This window comes from Galleria mellonella, unplaced genomic scaffold (genome assembly GCF_026898425.1).
Source record: "Galleria mellonella isolate WM207_F2 unplaced genomic scaffold, CSIRO_AGI_GalMel_v1 utg1267, whole genome shotgun sequence".
Classification (NCBI taxonomy): Eukaryota; Metazoa; Arthropoda; class Insecta; order Lepidoptera; family Pyralidae; genus Galleria; species Galleria mellonella.
Genome location: NW_026441987.1, coordinates 29,922 through 53,294, shown reverse-complemented (window position 1 = coordinate 53,294; position 23,373 = coordinate 29,922). Strand labels below are relative to the sequence as shown.

At 34.1% G+C, this 23,373-nt stretch overlaps 3 protein-coding genes across 3 annotated transcripts in view; 1 reads left to right on the top strand and 2 right to left on the bottom strand.

Annotated features, from left to right (window-relative positions):
• LOC113520233 (tight junction protein ZO-1-like) overlaps positions 1 to 4,624 on the bottom strand; it is a 133,163-nt gene extending 128,539 nt beyond the window's left edge. The window contains 1 exon segment of the mRNA XM_052901048.1: positions 4,310 to 4,624. Coding sequence (XP_052757008.1) covers positions 4,310 to 4,601 — 292 coding nt within the window. The 5' untranslated portion in view covers positions 4,602 to 4,624.
• A 4,059-nt stretch (positions 4,625 to 8,683) lies between these two features.
• LOC113520232 (another transcription unit protein) lies at positions 8,684 to 18,874 on the top strand. Its single transcript, XM_052900333.1, has 11 exons — positions 8,684 to 8,871; positions 10,638 to 10,734; positions 10,890 to 11,522; positions 11,943 to 12,040; positions 12,363 to 12,536; positions 13,092 to 13,261; positions 13,908 to 14,122; positions 15,172 to 15,334; positions 16,143 to 16,358; positions 16,858 to 17,062; positions 17,873 to 18,874. Exons 1-11 carry the CDS (start codon positions 8,841 to 8,843, stop codon positions 18,073 to 18,075), a joined length of 2,205 nt encoding a protein of 734 aa, XP_052756293.1. The 5' UTR covers positions 8,684 to 8,840; the 3' UTR covers positions 18,076 to 18,874.
• A 125-nt stretch (positions 18,875 to 18,999) lies between these two features.
• Positions 19,000 to 23,032, bottom strand: LOC113518727 (uncharacterized). Its single transcript, XM_026903693.3, has 3 exons — positions 22,779 to 23,032; positions 20,466 to 20,930; positions 19,000 to 20,049 (listed from the first exon to the last, which is right to left on the bottom strand). The coding sequence occupies exons 1-3, from the start codon at positions 22,969 to 22,971 to the stop codon at positions 19,781 to 19,783; spliced, it is 927 nt and encodes a 308-aa protein (XP_026759494.3). The 5' UTR covers positions 22,972 to 23,032; the 3' UTR covers positions 19,000 to 19,780.
• Between the last annotated feature and the right edge of the window lie 341 nt (positions 23,033 to 23,373).

The following is a 23,373-nucleotide window of genomic DNA, read 5'->3' as shown; positions in this document are numbered from 1 at the left end:
AATATTTTTATGTTAACTGAGCAAATAATGACAAACAAAAAGTATTCGTACATTCATTCTTTTTTAAATGAAATTCTGTATAAATCATTTATTCAATCGAATTTTTCATATGCCTACAATGCCAAGGTCATTTTTAATACGTAGGTATAGATATTAGACGTTTTAGTTGCACTCGTGACAAGTATAGACGTGTTTAGTTACAAAAATGGGTCGTAAAGCAAAAGAAACGAGTGAAGAGGAGAGAAAATAATTATTAATTTGCATAATCAATGCAAATCATTATGTGAAATTGCAAAATTTGTCAATAGACCACGTTCAACCGTACAGACTGTAATTGATCGGTTTTCTATTACTAAAACACTAAAAAACAAACCCAGAGGTGGGGCGTCCATCAAAAATCACGCCTCGATTGGATCGGAAAATTTTAAATTGTGTAAAAAAAAATCCAAAAATTAGTGCCCCTCGAGTGTTACAAGAAATTAATAATATCAATGATTGCCATATTTCTGTCAGTACCGTTCGGAACGTATTACGTAGTAACGATTATCATGGAAGAACTGCGCGTAAAAAGTATTAGGTAAATGATATTAATAGAAAAAAAGATTAGAATTCGCAAAAAAATATATTAATGAAAAAAATCATTTTTGGCAAACTGTTATTTACTCAGATGAATCGAAATATAATATTTTCAAATCGGATGGGCATCATATGGTATGGAGAAAACCTAATATGGAATATAAGAAAGAAAATTTATGTCCAACGGTAAAACACGGTGGTGGGTCAGTATTTGTATGGGGTTGCATGAGTGTTTTTGGGGTGGGAAAACTTGCATTTATTGATGGAATTAGGGATCACAAAGCGTATATTAATATTTTAAAAGAGAATCGTCTCTCTAGTGCAGCTCAAATGGGTTTTAACAATAATTGGATATTTTTACAAGATAATGACCCTAAACATAAAGCATGGAATACTAAAGCATGGATCCTGTTTAATGCTCCAAAATACCTAGAGATTCCTCCTCAATCACCTGATATTAATATTATAGAGCATGTGTGGGATTATCTCGATAATAAAATTCGAAATCGACCAATTTCGAGTAAAGAAACACTAAAAATTGCGCTTCGCGAAGAATGGGCATTAATACCGTCTTCTTATATTTTCAAACTAGTTGATTCGATGCCGCAGAGACTCCAAGCTATCATCAATGCTAACGGTGGTCCAACAAAGTATTAATATTTTTTTTAATATTCATTTACTTACAAATTTTATAAGTGTACGAATACTTTTTGTTTGTCATTATTTGCTTAGTTAACGTAAAAATATTTTTATGTTGTATAATTTTTTTTATTAAAAAACAAAAAATATCATAAACAAAGTGCGGGAATGTTAAAATATTTAATAGTATTGATTTAAATTAGATAAATAAAAGAAAGTCTATCAAATTCGTATTTTTTTTATTACAACCTTAGGTGTACGAATACTTTCTACACTCACTGTATGTTAAGAAATGAAAATTAATTTAAATAAAATTTAAGAGTGTTTCATTACCTATACCTACCTATGTATAATTAGGATTTTAAAAATGTAATAAAATTTAATAATGCAAAAATACAACCTAACTGAGAACCAACTCCTTTTCTTTTAAAGTCGGTTGAAAGTAAGCTTGACCCTCGCCGTAAGAATAAATATTCGTAAGAAGCCGTAAGGCTCGACTTTATCTGTATTCTATGCTTATTATATAAAATCAAACAATGAAATCACCAATCAAGTTTCCTATATTAGAAACGACATTCGATCTTAATCATTTTACGCTTCGTACAATTAGGTGCCAGTAGGTAACTAGGTAACAACTGACTCATAAACCGGAATAACTAGAATCACAATAATGACAATAGCTATTGAATCCCATGACAGACGAGGTTGGGTCAATTTCCGAACGCACCCGCATAGATTTATTTATTTTACGACCTTCCGACTTATTTCCTTTGCCTGTGCGTTTCATTTTATCGTCTCCATTGAACTTTTACCCTTATATCATAAACAATAGAATTTTATTTTCTATTTTCAAATCGTAGTTGTTTTTTGCCGAGACGCATATAGATTGTCTCTAACAAAAGTCTCCCCTTCTTTTGGGCAACGGTCATGCAATTTTTCAATCAAAGTCGCATTGTAGATGTTTCGTGTTCCCTCGCAATTAACCGAACGGACCGTTTGAAAATATTCGTTGCAACAGACATGTTCTCGATCTGATCGATAATGATGGTATTGACACATAAGAAATAAGTAATGGAACTTATATCTGATGCCAATTATCTAATTATTTTACTAATATAATAAAATTGCAACTAGTCGATGTCTGCGCATAGGCGGTATCACTACATAGTATAAAACAAAGTCGCTTCTCGTATATCTGTCCCTAGGTATGCTTAGATCTTTAAAATTATTCAACGGATTTTAATACGGTTTTTTTTAATAGATAGAGTGATTCAAGAAGATGATTTATATGTATAATATAGTAGAGAAACTGATAATTTTTGAGATTTCTAATGTGCCAGCCGTCCGGCACTATTTAGCATCAAGATCCGTGCGAAGCCGGAGCGGGTCGATAGTTTAAGATAAATTGATATGAGAAGACTTAATAAGAGCAATAGAAGAAAAAAAACAATATTTTTTTGTATTTTCGTGTTTGTCTGTATGTTTGTATTATTACGGGATCAAGTAAAAACACACAAATTGAATGCGATTTTCATAGTTGTATTCTTTAATTTATCCCTGATATGCAATCTAGAAGTGATTACTTACTTCCAAAATCCAGGAGTGCGAAGTTATGATCAAAAGCTAGTCATAGATAATGCAATATTATCTACTACCAATATTCTTCTATGTATATATTAATTTATTTATTTATTTATTCATTAAAAATAATTACAACATTATAACAGCAAAAGCCAAATCAATGGAATGGTAAACCCCGCCTGCCTTCACTACCGGGATACGCTGGCGGGGCATATAGTGAGTGCTGACAGATGAGATGAAGTTAGTTAAACCATAATGACGGATTCAACAAAAATTAACCAGGGGTAACCGCGTCCTCATTACTAACAATTTATATTATTAATTAAATTACTAATAGGTATATATATTAGTTAATATTATATAAACTTTCACATTTATTTAAATCTTCAGTTCATTGCTCAATCACGTTTAAAGAGCTGAATAAATAGAAAATTTGATAAAGGATACCATAACCATATCATGATTAAAGTTGTAATACTTAGGGTAAGCCCATACTTTATTCTCAAGATCCCAACCTTTGTGGTAATATTACAATCAGTGTGTGTAATTACATATGTCTAATGTGAAAGTTTAAGCTATTTGAATAACATTAAAGCGCTTAATTGCCTGAACGGATTTAGGTGAAATTTAGTACACCTATAGACCATAATACTACTTGTCACAAATTCCCGTTTAATGTAGATATAGTCACAGGATACAAGAAGTTAATCTATACCTAATCTTATACATAATGCCTATTGTACACTTATCATACACAGCCGTTTCTTTGCTTCGTCATAATCAGAAACATGAATGTATATTTTATCTTACTAGACACAAAATTCTTTATATTAAAAAAAAAATTGCAATAAGTGGAAAGTAATAAGTTCTTATTAATATGTGTACTTTCTTAAAATTAACATGCCATTAGCATTAACTTTATTATCAATCAATGGTCATATACAAACGAACAGTATAGAAATGAATGTTTGCTGTCATTCGTCATACTGGTGAACGGGACTGGCCTGCTCTTCAAAATTTCGTGTATCTGTGTTAAATTTTTATGTAGGTGTATTGGTAAATTTGTAATCATATTTGTAAATTTTAACTTAGAAAATAGTAACTATAGTAAATGGGTACTTATCTTGTCTACTCAATTGCATTGAGAGGAAATTAAAATAAAAGTAGGAACGTCTCATAGACTCTGTTAAAACCATAGATTTAGGATTATTCATTCGTACTTGGATATATTACTTAAGTAGGAGAGCAACTTAACTCAATGGTTTGCTCTTTTGAGGGTAACAATATACTGAGTTGTGACCATTTTGTGTTACTATGACACACGCATAAAAGAAAAAATGTTACTTCTTTTATATACTTTGCTTTTTTGAATATGCATTCTTTTATCTCTTTTTACTGCGTATGTCTGTTGTTGTGTGCTGTAAGTAATGCAAATAAATTATATATCTATCTATCTATCTAATTCTATCCTTTAATTTGAAACTATTATTAATAAATCTATGGCCCTACTCACCGTTGACTATAAATCTGTGCCTGTCATTCTTCAGCTCCTTCGATAGTTTGGGGCACTCCTTGTCTAAAACACTACACAATTCCACCAACTTTACACCACTTTGTTTACTAACAACTTCAACGAAGTAATTGCACTTTTCACTATCAGGCGCACTCGTTATCAGCTCAAGGTCGCCGACATTGAATATACCTTTCTTCACTAAAACATCTAATATGTTCGTATCGCATATTTCTCGTAGTAAAATAGTTTTGTGCCGAATAAGGCCGGCACAAACATCACTCACCGCAGCCATCGTTCAACTGAGCGGGCAAAGGCGCGCGAAAGAAAAAACTCCATTGAATCGGCCCATTCAACAGATGCAACCCGCCGGTGGCGTGGAGGCACGTACGTAGACAAGGTACAAAGGAAATACGGTACGGTGTGACTTGTTTCTTGACTGAACGGTCGTGTAATAAGTACCCTTTTGTCCAGTTGTAGGTATCTACAAGTACCTAGTTTCTTTTTTATTGGGAAAAAATGGAATAGTAACCCCACCCGCGCTATCGGTATACATCGATGAGGCACCAGTGGAATGTGATAGGTAAGAATAAATGCAGATCAGTTGATCCACCATGATGAATTCGGCAAAATTAACCATGATGGTTTCCAGGGGGAACCGCGTGTAGGTCGAATTAAAAAGGTATATTGCTTGCAATGGGCCTATTAGACCCCATTACTAACAATCTCTTTCCCCCTACAACTATCTAGTTGTAATAGCAGGACCAAGAGGTGATGGTATCCACCTACCTAAATATTTTTACTAGCAAAGATAGAAGTACTTTTTTTAATTGGGCTCACGGATCAAAGCAGAATAGTAAAACGGCTTTCGCGATCGGATTACGTTAGCAGGATAGTTTTTTTTTAATGGCTGATAATGAAATGGTAACCCCACCTACGCTAACGGTATACGCAGCGGGGGCACCAGTGGGGGATGATAAATGAGAATGAAAAGGCAGATTTGTTGGCCCATCGTGATGAATACACCTGGAACTCAGTACGATGGTTTCCAGGGTAGACTGACAGGCTAGCAATGGGAATGGTAGTTCGCATTACTTATAACCTCTCCCCCCCCCCCCCCTCAGCAGGATACTTAGTGGTAGGTAACGTTGTTTATACGTGATTGTTACCAGAGGGCCTACCTATAAAATTTTCCTATAAATAAATAACATTTCATGTTTTCCGAAATTTCGGAGCCAAACGAAACAGAAATTTGATGTTAAAATTACATAATACATGCCGCTTGGTATAAACAAAAACACGAAATTGAGTCCGCAATTTCGGAATTTCATTTCATGGTAGACCCGCAGGTTACCAATTTCCATCTAGTTTTATGATTTAGTTGTACCGTGTTCGTTATTCAAATGGTTCGTCAGCTTCTTTATTATTCTAAGTATCCTAAAGAAGAAACAGAAATACCTAATTGAAAAAACTCAAAACAATTACCAGTTTATTGCTCGTTGTGTGGCAAAAATTCCGTATATTTTCTATAATTTTTTTTTTATTATAATTGCGAAATAAACTATGTCACGTGTTTTCAACAGCTTTCGAAAAGAAGGAGGAAATAATCAAAAAATAAATTTATAACAAGGTTCGTGAAGGTTCTTTATATTTCTTTATAATATATTAATATATCAAGATAAAAACTAAGGTACTATCAAGTTGACAGACAATACACATTTTAAGAAACAGTAGTATAGTATAAGCAAGTTGTTTTGTGTAAATAAAGCCTCAAGTTTAAATCTTGATTAGGTCAATTTAGAAAACGAACTTTCCTGAATTGGCGCGGGTGTGGATTACCGTCAAATGTTTGTTACTCGATTCGTTATAATATAGGATCAATACTAGTTTGAAAACTTATTATCAAATGCAATTATATTTTTATTTACAAAATTTCATTAAAATCGATCAATCCGCTTCAAATATAATATAATAATAATATAATATTGCATATGAAAGAAGCTTCGGGATATAAAGGCTGTTGTATTGTATGTCAATTTCAATGTGATCAACTCCAAGAAACTTAATTAAACTTGACTATTTTAAGTAATATTCTTAATTATTTAATTAATTCAAAAGTCGAAAATAGATTCTTCCTCTGATATATACAGTTCAAATACGATCGGTTAAATATGGGTAAAATCATTGTTATCTTTAACTAAACGATAATAATCGACGAAATGCTGTTTTTTACCTGGCAACATTTATTCAGGGATTACACACTTTTTTATGTTTTCTTTGGGAAGTATTCTATTTACAAATCTCTTTCTCTTTTCATTTAAACATTTTCTCTTGTCGGTACAACTAATTTATGCATTTTCTTCCAGCCAATTCTATTCCAGGTCATATCTTTGACCTCCTTATACGACATGACGTCTAGCATTCCCTTTATCTGCCTCGTGTAATTATTTCTCTATTTATTAACATAAAAATGTTACATTTCTGATTGTTTTATTCGCTGATATCAAGTATTTCTGTTTAGAATTTTTTTCATCCAGTGAATTTTATACACCCCGTTATACGGTATTTTACAAAAGTGATTCTTATTAATTTTTTATTAACCCTTCTGTCGTATCCATTTATTATAAGCTCGGGATGTATAGAAAATGAACACATTTTTTAAGATTTCAAGAAAATCAGACCATTTAGTTAATTAATACATATATAGCCAAATTTTGACAATCATGATCCCGGATTGCTGATTGCTGATATTCTAAACCCTGAATCCTTATGTTAAATTATCAAATGTACTGTACAGATAAATTAATTTGAAAAAAAAACGAAATTTCAAATTGTTCTTACGGTATAAATTTATGTTAGAGCTTTAGCAACATTATATAACGTAGTGACTACTTGCTTTGTGAACACAACTTTAACGTGAAAATTATAACCGCTTCAACCGCATACAACCACATCCAATTTAGATCAGCAGTTTTTGCGTGGTGTATCAATAAATAAACGAACAACCACATTTTTTTAAATTTTATTGTTTTTCGCTTTTATTGTTTTTTTTTTTTTTAGTACGTTTGTTCCGTTTGGAACAGGCTAAGGTCGGAGACCATGCTGCCTAGTCTTCAAAAAGATAAATTGTCTGGAATGCTTTTATTGTTTTGTTCTAATTTTTTTTTCTTAAATATTTATCTCCCATGTTCAGAACAGACATCGTCCTGTTAAAATTTTATTATATTAGTAAAATAACTGTAAAACCAATGATAAAATTATTATAATTATAATTATTATAAATATATATATTATTATTAAAACTATTATAAAATAATATTATGTTTGTATAGATCTAAATTTGCTATGTGTGTGAACAACAGAATGACGACTTAGTGCTAGTGCCATTGCAGGTGATCAATCAATACTGAAACGTTCTTAAAGTACTAATTATATAGTATGTTAATTAACGAAATCCATTCCTTAATCTTTTCACTCCCGGGTACCTATAAAATATTTCCAAATTCGAAAGTATTCAACAGTGGATAGATAACGGTTTTTTTTTGATGGGTGAAAATGGTATGGTAACCCCGCCTGTGCAGGCGGGATACGCTGGCGGAGCACCAGTGAAGGGTGATCGATGAGTATGAAAACAGGACAGTTAGCCCATTATGATGAATTCATCAAAAATTAACCACGATAGTTTCCAGGGAGAACTGCGAGGAGGTCGACCTGGTTGGGTATATTGCTAGCAATGGGATTCTTAGTTTACATTACTAACAATCTCTTTCCCCCCCAAGACAGATATACCCCCAAGACGGTTGATATGATGACGATGATGGTAATGAATCTATAAACAATATTTTCTTCATCTTCTTGTTTTCAGCTCATCGCTTTAATTAGCTTAAATCAAACATACAATGACATTGCAATTTGAAGATGTAGTACGTTATATTGTTTATAGTTTGAAAGATAGATATGGAGTTGTTACGTCTACCTTATCTTAAAGATAACAATAAATATATGTTTTTTTTTTGTGGTTTTTAATGGATGAAAATGAAATAATAACGCCGCGTACGCTATAGGTAAACGCTGGCGGGACACCAGTGAGGAAGAAAACTGGTCATTAGCCATAGTGATAAATTCCATATAATGATAGTTATAACCATGATAGTTTCCAAAACGAACCACATGTTGGATCGATGTAATAGAATATGTTACCAGCAATAGACTTTTTTTTAGACTGCATTGAATTTCTTTTTTCCCATTTTTTTTTAAATTGCTAGTTCTTAGATTCTTAACCGTTTACAGAGTGCATAAGCGTGAATATTTGACACTTAAAAAAATGACATTTGCGTTGCAGGATAACATGTTCATTGCCAACTGACGTTTGACAGTCCAATTTTGACATCTTTGATATTTATAAAAATTTGACGACGCTTGCTTGTTTTAAATTTTTTAATGTTTGTTTTCTTGTTTGTGATATAATTGTAAATGATATATTAAATTAACCCTTATAATATTAATATAGACAGTTTAATAATCTGTGAGCATAATGGCACCGATAGGAAATACTTCTTTAAATGGTAAGTCTACGTGTTAGGAGGTTATGTTCAACTAATATTTTTTTTATAAATTAATTCTTATAAGTTAATAAATTAAGGAGAAATGGTGGAATAGACAAACGGTTCTACCGTCAGTTCGTAAGATTTCTCGATTTATTATTCATATTCTAATTTTAAGATAATTGACTGTAATCTATTAGAATACAATGAAATAAAAAATAAACATATACAATATTTCTTAAGTTTTATCATTATTTAATTTTACTATTATCATATGTCATTTAAAACACACAGAAAATGGTGCAAATTAGGAATACATTGGTAAGAGTTGACTGACAATTTTTTTTCATTATAATTTAAACAAGTAAATTTAGAAAAACTTTTTTTTGTGAAGACTGCATAACATTTATGTTATTAATATAATTTTATAATTAAAAATATAATAGTTCTATAGAATAATTAGTTCCTGACAATATTAACAGATTGAAAATAGCATCAATGTAGAAGTTTTCTCTTAGTTGGGAGAAAAAATACTTTTAATTAAAAGAAAATTTCCTACAGTTCATTAGATTTAAATAAAATATTCGATAACGTTTAAACATTAATTGAGAGCCTCCTTCTTTTTGATGTTACATATGATAGTAATAATAATAAAAAAAAACTTAAATTCTAGATTTGAATTCACCTAATAGATGTCTTTTCATAAGTTATTTACAGGATTTGTGAAATTAACAGAAAATATTTCAAGGCTATGAAGATTTGTTTAATAATATGCACATGTAATTCCACAGATAATTTTTTATATTATTTTATACTAATGAAAATGATATTTTGTAATGAAAAAAAAAAAATTAAACAATTTCTTACTTTTAAGTTTTTTATTTTCTTTTTAATAATTTGTCAGTATATATATTTACAATAGATTTAGATATTTACCTAGAATGGAGTATTTTAAACTTTGTTTGATCTAAAATAGATACTAAACTGAATTAGTATATCTGGACAAATATATCTAGACTTCTAATATGTTTATTACATAGTAAGCAAACTTGAGATTTACTGCTTAGTGTTTATAAATAAAAGTATTTCTTGTCTGCTCTTAGAATTTATTCTCCTAGTATGGTATTTATAGTAAACTAGACTTATTTTTTAATTAGTTGATTTTAATATACCAATTAAAATTGAGAAATTTCTCATTTTTTAAGTAGGTTAGTAAAAAAATTGTGTGTGAATAATTGAAATGAATTTCATTTATACCTAGATAAAAAAACTTCATCATTATATCTTAATGTCATTGAGTCCCATTATATGTAGTTGAGTCTCTTCATATTTTTGCAAAGGGTATTTCATTCTGTGTTGTCTAAATAATCTACTTGGAAAAAATAAGACATTCAATGCAGCTATACATTAGTATTTTCTAATAAGAGTTTACTGGGGAGGGAAAGGGATTGTTAGCAATGAAGTCTGACAGCCCCATTGCTAGCAATATGCCTTATTAGGTTGGCCTCCATGTAGTTCCCCCTAGAAACCATTGTGAATAATTCTTGTTGAATTCGTCATGATGGGCTAACTAATCTACTTCATCCTCTTGTATTATCCTTCACTGGTAACCGGCCGGTGTACACCGATAGTGTGGGTGGGACTACCATTCCATTATCATCCATTACATAATAATTTACTTATGCTGACTTGTTTTATTATTAATTTGATTTGACTTCCTGACTAGAGATCTTTATTTTTATGCATAATAAAATTTATGATAGTTTTTTCTTATGTTTATTATTCAGATACAGATTCGGGTTCTGATACAGACAGTGGAACAAGTGGTAGTCGAAGTAAAAGTCCCAGTCCTGCACCATCAGGCAAAGAAGGCAGTGTGTCTCGGTAAGTGAATTATTCAAAATTTTTATTTCATTGTTTATTCTCAAAACATAGACATTAGATATGTTTTTCTAGGTTTTGTTCATATTTCTATTTATCTGATTATATCTAACATAGATTCTCACCATTTTATTTAATCTGATTTATTATTTTTGCAGGTCGCAATCTCGCAGCCCACCACGGTCTGCTAGTGGATCTCCTAAATCCAATCACTCAGCTAATTCAAATGTTTCACGCAGTAAATCGAATTCTCCTGCTCATTCTAGATCTAGATCAGGTTCACCTGCAAGCCACAAATCTGGCTCTTCCAGCCCCAAATCTCAAGCTACCGGTAGCCCTAAGGACAGAGCATCTCGGTCCAGAAGTGGTTCCAGGAGATCTCGCTCTGGTTCAGGCAGTGCTCGCTCTCGTTCAGCAAGCATGAAGTCGCGTTCAGAAAGTCCAAAATCTAGGCCTGACAGTCCAAAATCTAGATCACAAAGTCCAAAATCTGGATCACAAAGTCCCAAATCTCGTTCACAGAGTCCTAAATCCAGGTCACAGAGTCCAAAATCAAGGTCACAGAGTCCAAAATCTCGTTCACAAAGTCCGAAGTCTCAGAGAGCTAAAAGTCACTCACGTTCAAAGTCTGCTAGCGTTAGCCCTAAAAGTAAAAAATCACGCTCTAGAAGTGGATCATCTAGGTCTAAGAGTCCTGAAGCTAGACAAGACGTCGAGGATAGCAGATCTAATTCCCCAAATCTTATGATAGATGATGACCAGGAAAAGGAAAAATCAAAGAGTCGATCCAGGTATTTATTTTTATATTATTCTTGTAGTGATATTATCATAAAGTGTGTATATACTATATATGTGTAGTGTTAATATCTGCCCAAACTTAGAGATTCAACAATTACATTTTTTTGCATTGTTTAAATAAAGGTTGAGGCATTTGAATTGGCACGTAATTTGAATTATCAAGTAAGAGTATTAATAACTTTTTATAGAAGCATAAACTTGTTTATACAAATCCATAATCTACAAAGTTTGTAATCAAGCAAATGATCCGCTTGCCATAAGCAGCGATCACATCCCATGATACGTTTTACCACAATAGAGGCATCACTGTCTTAATAGGTTTTGACTTAAAGATTTTGAGTATCAATCTCTCATATATTCTGTAATATAATTAGGATCTAATATTGATTTCATTGTCTTATTATCTATTTCAGATCTGGTTCCAGACAGTCTAGGTCAAAATCGCGAAGTAAATCCAAAAGCCGGTCAAGATCCCGATCAAAGAGCTCAAATGTATCTGAGACAGAAATTGGTAAGTTATCATATTTAACATTCAAAATAATGTTTTGTTTCACCAATGTTTTTAAGATCAGTTATTTGTAAAAAGCCAACTAAATTCAGCCGTTTAAATTGCACAGTAGTTATTAGACAACCTGGTTGTCGTAATGCTGAACGCCCATCCCTGATGGTGTTCCTGACTAACTGATATGACGAAGCTTACATGCAGACAGTGATAGGAATCTTTCACTTAGTATTATTAGTAGTTCCATGTTAAAGAGTCTGGCGGTTCTTTGGAGACTTGCCGTGTGTTTACTTAATGTCACACGTAATAACTTATTTTTTGTACACTTTAGGTGATAAAAAGAAACGAGCAGTATTATCGGATTCAGACAGTGAAGGTGAAGGCTCGAAATCAACTATGAAACGTAAAAAGGGTTCTGACAGTGGTTCTGAAACAAGTGATAAACCTAAGAAGAAATCTAAAAAAGTCCTCGATTCAGATGATGAAAATCAGGAAAAAGATGCAGGTAATTAGTGTTCAATTTGAATTTGTATTATATTTTTTATGATTCGTTTGAAGATAACGAATTGCTAGAACAAATAGCTTTTCTAATTTATCTTTTGCATCTTTTTTTATCGCCGTTTGGTCCCGGCATAGAATAGGCCACCCCTTCCTTTTCTGTAAGTGTCGTAAGAGGCGACTAAGAGAACTTAATACTAGACGGATGGACAGCAGCGTCCCTCTCACAACATGCCTAAAAGTCTATCTTAGGGTTGCCAACCCGCCTGCCAAGTGTGACAACTACTGGCAGAATTTCCCTTATGGGGAAGGCATATTTTCATCAGTGGACAGTTAACTGCTGATACAATGATGACAATGATGTTCTTATTTATAGGGCATATTAAAGTATGGCTGAGCTCACCACTTTTTTTTACCATTTTTTATTCTATTTCATCATTTCTGTCGGTATAACGATATCGCAGGCGGGGTTACCACTCCATTATAATCCATTAAATACGTTTTTCTTATACAAATTAAAAAAATATGTTTAATAGTTTGTTATTCTTTTTCTTTACTTCAGTAACGGCGGATGCATTGTTCGGCGACGCGTCGGACATCAGCACAGAAGATGAAGCAGGGAAGCGGTCCCGGTCGCGGTCTCGCTCGCGGTCGCGTTCGCGCAGCCGCAGCGCCGCCAGGTCTGACGACGAGAGAAGATCGGGCGACGAAGCCAAAGGGAGTGGGGATGAGGTATGTCTTTTAAAAAGAATATTAGTAATATTGAATTTTTTTTATTTATTATATTATTTTTTATTTATACTGGACTAACTTTTATCCGCGACTTCGTCCGCTTTGCCGAAATATGTTTATTAACCAGGATAAAAAGTAGCCTATATAAGTATATATGATATTCTCCATCCCATGTACGTGTATACCAAATTTCATAATTACTAGTTAAGCCATTTAGAAGCTATAAGGTAACAAACAAAAGATATCTCAATAAATAACATGATACACCGGCTTCCTTATCTTCCAATTTGGTCTTTTAATATCTTCTTATTTTTTTTCTGATTTATTCATAATATATATTTTCTCTAGTTATGTATCATCATCTCGAGTGACAATGGATATCATTTTGTTGAAAATAGTATGTTTTTCATAATCTTAAGAACGTCAGTAGTTTAACTTATTTTAGCTATGAACGTTTATTATCTTTTCCTATATATCTACAAGTATATTAATTTTTATATAAATTGAGTTTGTGAAACATTACAAAAGGCGTTTTTGATGCTTATGGCATTTTCTTTCAACAAACCTTTGAGAAGAAGCCAGTTTTTTATTATGTATAATCAAGTTTCATATTCGTAAAGTTAATTAGTTTTAAAATACTTTTTAGGAAAACCGAGAGAAGCCTGAAGAAGAGGAGGAACAGGAAATACCGGAGACTCGTATCGACGTGGATATGCCTAAGATATGGACGGAGCTCGGCAAGGAGCTGCACTTTGTGAAACTGCCCAACTTTTTGTCCGTGGAGACGAGACCATATGACCCCAACACTTATGAGGATGAGATTGATGAAGAGGAAACCTTGGACGAGGAAGGTCGAGCTAGGTTAGTAACTTACTACTGTTTGCATTGGTCTGTGTATATTCTATATATACTCGTAATATGTATGTACTTATAAAAAAGAGGTATTTTAATAATTCTGTCATTTCTTTTCTACTATTTAGGAGTAGTGGCGCTGCGTAATGTATCTATTTATTTACCTCTAGACTCTCTATAAAACTTATTTAGATAAAATTTTACATGGTATTGACATATTTCCAGGCTCAACACACTTGGTGAAATTGAAATTACTTGGGTACCTCTGTCCCATTCGTCTTTCAACCGTGAAGCAGTTGTGTTTGCATGGCTGTGTTTCGGTTTGAAGGGTGTCATGGGCGAAACAGTACACTCTGTTATGTCCATGGTACTGCTCATGTCTATAGGCGACGGTTACCACTTTCCATCAGGTGGCCCGTCAGCTTGTTTGCCATTCTAAGTTGCATAAAAAAAAAGTGAAAAAGATCTAAATATTATAGCCTAATAAACTTATGATTATTAACCGACTTAAAAAAACAGCAGGTTCTATGTTCCACTGTATATTTTTTTTTTGTTGTATATCCACCGATTCCTCCATCAATTTGTGGATCGATTGTTAAAATTCTTTTTTTATTCGAAAAAGTTTACTCTTGAGGTAGTCCCATTGTTACTAAATTAGGATCTGTTGGAATCCTACGGAAATCGACGGAAACCATCAAATTTTATATTCTATAATATATTTATATATATGATATATTTTATAAGCACATATATTATATATATATATATATATATATATATATATATATATATATATATATATATATATTCCAAAATTATTCACATATTTGCATCCACTAGTCATCATGTCATATTGCTGAACTGATTTGAATCTAAATTAAATATATATATATATATATATATATATATATATATATATATATATATATATATATATATATATATATATATATATATATATATATATATATATATATATATATATATATATATATATATATATATATATATATTTATGAATTTAAATTATACCATTGTATATTATTTATCGTTACCAGACTTAAACTCAAAGTGGAGAACACAATACGGTGGCGTACATCATTCGACAAGGAGGGCAACGCTATCAAGGAATCAAACGCGCGGATGGTCAAGTGGTCGGACGGCAGTATGTCGCTGCATCTCGGCTCTGAAATATTCGACGTCTACAAACAGCCGCTGCTCGTGAGTTGACATTGTGTATGCCTTATTTAAGACTAAAGACAATTTTCTTTTTAAATATTTATACAAGATTTTATTTAAAAATATTACATGCATACAAATAATATAAGTTAAGCCCAAAGAAAGTCCAAAGGATAAGTAAGCTTAAGTGGCAATGGACTAATCGCATAGCTCGAAGAACCGACAACCGATGGGGAAGGTTCTTGAGTGGCGACCTCATACGGGCAAACGCAGTGTAGAACGACCGCCCACTAGATGGAGTGACGACCTCAAATGCATTGCAGGGAGTTAATAGATGCAGGTGGCTTAGAACTGTCACTTATGGCAATCTGTGGGGAAGGTCTATGTTCAACAATGGACAGATGGTGACCAATAATATCGTCATAGTCGTAGAATACTGACGGATCTATATATATAATATTTGTCAGATCCGTCAGTATTCTACGACTATGACGATATGTATATGACATCTACTTTTTTTTTATACAACTTAGAATGCTAACAAGCTGACGGCCTACCTGATGGAAAGTGGTAACCATCGCCCATAGACATGAGCAGTACCATGGACATAACAGAGTATACTGTTTCGCCCATGATACCCCCATGCGTTGGCATTCCTAAGGACTCAGGTGTTATTCCTCCGTACCTAGTAAATTCACGCCATATCGCACCCTTTAAACCGAAACACAGCCATACAAACACAATTGCTTTACGGTTGAAACACGAATGGGACAGAGGTACCCGACTTTTGTACAAAGTTTCCCTCTGGTAAAGTGTGAAATAAACATTTAATGAGTCATTTTATTTCCAGGGTGACCATAATCACTTATTCGTCCGTCAAGGTACCGGTCTGCAAGGGCAAGCGGTGTTCCGTACAAAGCTATCGTTCCGGCCTCACTCCACGGAATCGTTCACGCATCGCAAGATGACGCTGTCCCTCGCAGACCGCTCCACAAAGACGTCCGCTATAAAGATACTGTCGCAAGTTGGCGCTGATCCTGACGCTGACAGGAAATATCAGTTGAAGGTATGTTGTACAACATTTTTATACATTTTATATGATCTCAGTGGTGTAGTGATTTTGTTGACTTTTATTGACTTAGTATTCAGATGATCGCGGGTTCGATTCCCGAACAAAATAATTGTTTGTATTCATGTGTATGTCTGTTCGTATTGGTCTTGTATTGGTCTGCTATAAAAAGTTGGGAAACAACAGTTACATCCTTATTAAATATTATAAATATGAAAGTAAGTTTGTTTGTTATCTAATATAGCCTTAATAACTTAACAAAATTTATACACGTACTATATAGAACAGAAAAGGCTTAAAGGCTACTTTTTATCCTGGTCAATAAACATAACCGATATAAAATATACACAGGTTAGCAACTGTAAAGAGTAAGGGTCGCAAAATATTTTATATACTATTGGAATCACGTCATGAAAATGCTTGAAAAACACTGCCTAGAGTGTCAATCCTCTATAAAGAATGTAATTATAATAGTATAATGCCTTATTTATTCCAGAAAGAGGAAATGGAACTTCGCGCAGCGATGCGCTCTCGGCCGTCGTCGCGGCCCAAGCGGCGGGCGGGCGGCGGCGCGGGCGGCGGCGCGGGCGGCGCGGCGGGCGCCGGCGGCCGGGGCGCCGCCCGCGGCAACGACGACTCGGAGGACGAGGGCGGAGTCTCACTGCAGGCTATTAAGAACAAGTACAAGCAGGGACAAAAGGGTATGTCTTTTTTTTTTAATGGCTGAAATGGCTTGATAATCCCGCCTGCGCCATCGGTATACGCTGGCGGGACACCAGCGAGAGGTAATAGGTGAAGATGATAAGGCAGGTCAGTTAGCCCATCGTGACGAATTCAACGATAGTCACGTGACGTGGGACTAACCTCCTCATTACTAACAATGCCTCCCCTGGGGGGAAAGGGATTGTTAGTAATGGAGACTGAGAATCCCATCACTAGCAATATACCCAACCAGGTCGACCTCCTCGCGGTTCCCACTGGAAACTATCATGGTTAATTCCTGATGGAATTCATCATGATGGGCTAACTGGCTTGTCACTCTCATCTATCACCCTTCACTGGTGCTTCGCCAGCGTATCCTGTTAGCGCAGGCGGGTACCATACCATACCATTTTCACTCATAAAAAAATAATGCCTCCCCCCCAGGATATGTCTTTATACTCGTATACAATTTGTCATCGTCATATCAGCCGTTAACTGGCCACTGCTGAATATCAGCCTCCCTCTTAGGAATTGGCAATAGTCATCCAGCTTGGTAGGTTGGCATCCAGTTTTTACTACGCTTGGCAGGCGGGTTGGCAACCACAGCTAGGCCATGATGATATTTTAAAAAGAACGCTGCTGCCCATCCCGTACCTATTAAGTTCCCTTAGTTGCCACTTACGACACTCACAAGAAAATAAGGAGTGGTCTATGCCATCAGTAATCTATGCTACGATACCATGGCAAAATATTATAATTTTATTCTAATTTATATGGGATATAGCTAATAAATTGAAAATCTATTCCAGCTTCAGCAGGCGCCGCGATATATTCGTCCGAATCCGAAGGGTCGGACGTGGAAAGACGTGCTCGGCGACTCGATCGTGCTAAAGCGCTCAAAGATTCCGACTCTGAGGGCAGCGGCGCAGGCGGCGGCGGCGATACCCCTACAAATGCTCGTAGCGGTAGCGGCAGCAGGAGCGGAAGTGGTAGCGGTAGCGGGAGCGAGTAACCTACAGTGTAATCTGCAGTATCACTACTTAAACTTTAAAGGTAAATTTACATTGGATTTGTCATCGGCATAGATGGAGAATAAGAAGTTTTTGTACTTGCGAGACAATAGCGATTTACAAAATTTTTTCTTCGTTTTTTCTTGTAATTATTTTATAAAAAAAGTTTACAATAATATTTATATTTAGAGATGTTTATAAAGCATCTTTCAATAAAATTATATTTAAATTATTGATTATGACAAAGAAACAAAGAAAATGTTATAAATCGTGCTTTATCTGGAAAGAATAAAAAATATTCTACTTAAGTCTCGTAAGTAGGGCCCGACCAAGAGAGTAGCTTTGCGGGAAAAATGCCAAGAGCGGTAAAATTAAATCACTCCGAGTTAACGTGGTCACTCATCATTGCCCGAAGCGGCATTAATTAATTTTTATTCGTAGTGGCAAAATTCTTACATCACATTCCGAGTATTTGTCATTCAATATTAAGGCAGCATATACTTGCTTTTGCCCAAAACGGCAAAATTATATCAGGCCCCGAGCACGAGTTAGTTTTCAATGTTGACATTTTCGCCGTTTGACTCGATGTAAATTTACCTTAAGTTTTGTAATCGTTCTAAAATCCGAGTATACAATTTAATAGAAGTACCAGTTTCATTCAGTTTTATAACGAAAGTGAACTGTACAGACATGTGTTTTTGCTTGAATGTGTAAAATGAAATTTGTAAGTTATGACTGTATTTAAAATATTAAGTAATGTAAGTATTCTATTAAGTTGTAAATATAAATAATGACATAATTTTTTATTTGTTATTTTTAAACGATATGTCTTTCACACTCTTAGAAATATTGAAAATAGATTCAGGGTTCTAACACTTAGTGAGATTTTTTTATGGAACGGTAGCCCCGCCTGCGCTAACGGTATACGCTGGCGGAGTACCAGTGAAGGGATGATGAGAATGAAAAGGTAGGTCAGTTAGCTCATCGTTGTGTCTTACCTGGAAATAAGTACGATGGTTTCCAGGGGGGACCATGTCGAGGTCGACATGGCAGGGTATATTGCGAGCAATGGAACTGGTAGTCAGCATTACTGATATTCCCTTCCTCCCCCGCTCCCCCCGCCCCTATACCTAGTGGGGTGGTGCACTCCTACAGAAGTCAAATAGGTCAGTGACGGAGGCACAACATCTTAGTCCTTGGAAATGACAACGTATCAGAGGTATTATGGACATAATAGTGTATACTGTTATGCAGCTATATAATGTAATCGCAGCGACAAATATCGCGCTGATTGTGCAGTTACCGTCGAGACTCAGTCATGAACCGCGCTCACAAATAAAGACTTATTATCCTATTGCATTGGAAACTAGTTAAGTATCCCTGAATTCAAAACGTAAATAAAACGGCGATAAATAATTCATCATCATAATATTAGGGGTTAACTGCCCACTGCTAAACATAAGCCTTCCTTATAAATGAAGTTTTTCCAGTAGTTGCCACGCTTAGCAAGCGGGTTGACAACCGCAGTTAGGTTAGTTAATTTTAGTTATGTTTTAAGAGCGACGCTGCTAAATAAATACTCATTACAGTTCCTTAATCGCCATTTACAATACCCATGGGATAGGAACGGGTGGCTCATTCTGTGTTGGGACTACATGATAATACCCACGTTGTTACATATATGTACATAATTAAAAAAAATCTACTTTATGTATATTTTAAATATGCTAGTGTTTCATAAACAATTCGTCCCACCCCCATTATCCGCCACATGCCTTCGTCGTTCTTTGTTATATTCTTAATAACATAACCACATGTATCCCAATTGATCACGTCCCTCTCATAGTATCTATCGTAAGTGGACACGGGGGCAGTCAGCTCGCAACTGGTTAAGTCCCTAATTGGATAGGAGAAGCTGAAATGGAATGTATCCTCAGTCCGAGATTTTGTTCTTCGCACACTGGCCGTCACCGATTCTGAAACGATAAAATAAATAAGTAAATAAATATTTTTTATATTCTACAAAAAAAGAACATTGTGGTAAAATCGTTTTTTTTTTTTCTAATTTAAAAACTAAACTACTTAAGCGATATTGATATATATCATTTGAGATAAAAAAAAATCAAATCAGTTCATAAATGACGAAGATCTGAGGTAATAAACAAATACAATCGAATTGATAACTTTATACGTTTTTTTGAAGTTGGTTAAAAAAATAAACATTATTAATGGAGATAAAATAAAAACAATAGATAAATGTAAACAAATTAAATATGTTAAACTGACTTTATCATCATCTGACTCGTTGATAGATCCCCAGAAATTACCACTACCATTTGGGGTTTGGAGTAATCCAAACCCCAAATGGTAGTGAAAAGATTAATTTACTCACCTATTATTTTAATTGTTATAACTTGAAACATTTCTAACCACTCATCATTCAAATCTTTGTAATATAAACATAACACCCAATTGCCATGATCATTTTCACCCAGTGGCCCTATCATAAAATCATTTAAATTCATTTCCTTTTCATTTTTAGCGAATAAGTCAACGTCGTCATCACCTTTATTCTTCACACTAAATACTCTATAGTTATATAATGGCGATACAATAGCTCTTTTTGCTTTTTTCGTGTATTTAATAACAATGAAACTGTATTTCTTTTCACCGGTGTCTTGAACATTGTTGCTATGTGCATAATTCGGATGGGTGATGTTTAATTTTAGAATGCCGCCATTCGGACGGTACAAATAGTAGTGCACGTCTCTCTGATCGATTACTGGTGCAGATATTATAACAATATCGTTTAGGCTGCACGTTATTAAAATTGGTGTCAGCTCTGTCCTCGTTTTAGCTGTAATCAAATAATTTAATACATACATACAAATCTGTCACGCCTGTCTCCCATTAGGGTAGGCAGAAACAATGGAACGCCAAATGCTTCGATTCAAACAAACCTCTTTCGCTTCTTCCACATTCATCAATCTTTTCATACACGCTCGCCGGTTATGGGTACTTTTAATTTGGCCCTTCTTCAGCACGTCGCCTATTTGGTCGACATACGTCCGTCTAGGGCGGCCCCTCCCGACATCTCCATTCATTCTTGCTCGATATCAAATAATTTAAATAATAATAATTTAAATTTTAATAATAATAAGAAAGTTTCACAAAAAAAAAAAAAAACACCGAATTCAATCGTACAAAACCAGTTATATTTTGATTTAAAAAATAAACTACTGCATCGGTTTTGATAAAATTGCTATAGGACTAAGCTAAGAAAAGCATTTTTTTTAATGGGTGATAATGGAATTGTAGCCCCACCCGCGCTATCGGTATACACCGGCGGGGCACCAGTGAGGATGATAGGTGAGGATGAAGCAGGCCAGCTAGCCCACCGTGACTAATTCAACAAGAATTGTTCACGATGATTTCCAATGGGGGAACCACGTGGAGGTCGACCTGACAGGATATATTGCTAGTAATGGGGCTATTTGACCCCATTACTAACAATCCCTTTCCCCCCTAAGGAAAGCATTTGCTTTGAAATAATATTTTCCAAATCAGTTTATAAATGATAAAGGTGTGAGGTAACAAACATAAAATCTACCAGAGGGAAAGGAGGAGGGCTACCAGAGGGAGACTGTACAAAAGTCGATTGCTTGGGTACCTCTGTCCCACTCGTGTTTCAACCGTGAAGCAGCTGTGTTTGCATGGCTGTATTTCGGCTTGAAGGATGGGATATGGCGTGAATTTACTGGGTACAGAGGAATAACACCTGCGTCCTCAGGAATGGCAACGCATGGGGGGGTATCATGGACGAAACAGTATACTCTGTTATGTCCATGGTACTGCTCATGTCTACAAGCGACGGTTACCACTTTCCATCAGGTGGGCCGGCAGCTTGTTTGCCATTCTAAGTTATATATAAAAAAAATTACAATTTATGATTGTGATCTACAAAAAAAAGAAACTATATAAAGAAAAATAGGAATATAAGTAGGAATGATGCATGGAATCATAAATGGAATTTTTAATTAGCGTATGCTACGTACGACTTTTTAAAGGCTTGTAAGAGTTGCCCAAGATTATGATATCGTTGATATCATATCTACTTTGAAGATATCTAGGTCAGCATTAATACGATAATATTTGAATAAATACATAAATTTGAAAATGACGTTACACAGGCAGATATAGTCACGAATTTAATCAATTTTTAAGCGGCTTCAAGAATATTCTCTATTTGTCTGGATTTTTGACTACATTGCGTAAACCGATTTTGATAATTCTTTTTGAAATCAATTATATATTTTTGGTACCGTATTTTGTAACGATTGAGGTCAACGTTTTTGTTTGTGAAGCAAACAATTGCATGTTGCAAAACTAAATCTACAGTCACACAATTCCATATTCTAATTTCGATTATTTTTAACTAGCTTTTTGCGCGTTGCTTTGTACGCGTGGATTAAAAAAAAATTAATTATAATCTAAGACCGCACGTATATGCAAGTATACGTCATAAAAATAAATCCTTATTCGTATGTACACGGCTTAATCTGAAGAGAACTTTTGTCTACCACGAACATGTCCGTCGTCTGCGCACACTTTAAGTAGTAAAAAAAATATATAGACGCTCGATTACACTAAAACTCGATTAACATAATCATTCGAGTATAACATTAATCGACAAAGCAATACGTACAAATAATTTCAGGAATTGTATATTGATTCACCGTCACACAATTTATATTCGATATTATATGATTGAACATGATTATAGTAACCACAGTAGAGTACATTCCTTCGGGTGTCTTATAGCAAACTGATATCGAAAACAGACATAAACAGCCGGCCACTGATATGAACATACTTCTACAATTTTGTTTGCAGTACATTTAAGTCGGCACTTAAAATACGCTATAAAAAATCTTTTGCTATTTACATTGTACAGACAAGCAATTAATGTCAGTGTATTATTTGTATAATATTTTGTAATAATATATTACAAATATTATAATTACGTATATTATATAGTTTAATGTAAAAATATTAAAAATTAATTTTAATATATTTTTTCTAAAAATAGATCGATAAATGTTAAAAAAAAATTGTAATAGTATAAGATATTAAATTACTAAGTTGATAAGGAGGTTCAACATTTTTAACCGACTTAAAAAGAAGGAAGTTCCCAATTCGGTTGTATTTTTTTATGTTTGTTGTCTTTTAACACCGTCAGTTATATTATTAAATCGATTTGGAACTTTTTTATTTAAAATTATATACTTGCAGAAGTTTTC

Coding starts and splice junctions, on each gene's coding strand:
- LOC113518727 (XM_026903693.3), bottom strand. CDS start 22,971: ATGTACTGCAAACAAAATTGTAGAAGTATGTTCATATCAGTGGCCGGC. Junction 20,931..22,778: donor TACAATTCCTGAAATTATTT/GTACGTATTGCT, acceptor ATTTGATTACAG/CTAAAACGAGGACAGAGCTG. Junction 20,050..20,465: donor TATAACAATTAAAATAATAG/GTGAGTAAATTA, acceptor TTATCGTTTCAG/AATCGGTGACGGCCAGTGTG.
- LOC113520232 (XM_052900333.1), top strand. CDS start 8,841: ATGGCACCGATAGGAAATACTTCTTTAAATG. Junction 10,735..10,889: donor AAAGAAGGCAGTGTGTCTCG/GTAAGTGAATTA, acceptor TTATTTTTGCAG/GTCGCAATCTCGCAGCCCAC. Junction 17,063..17,872: donor GTACAAGCAGGGACAAAAGG/GTATGTCTTTTT, acceptor AATCTATTCCAG/CTTCAGCAGGCGCCGCGATA.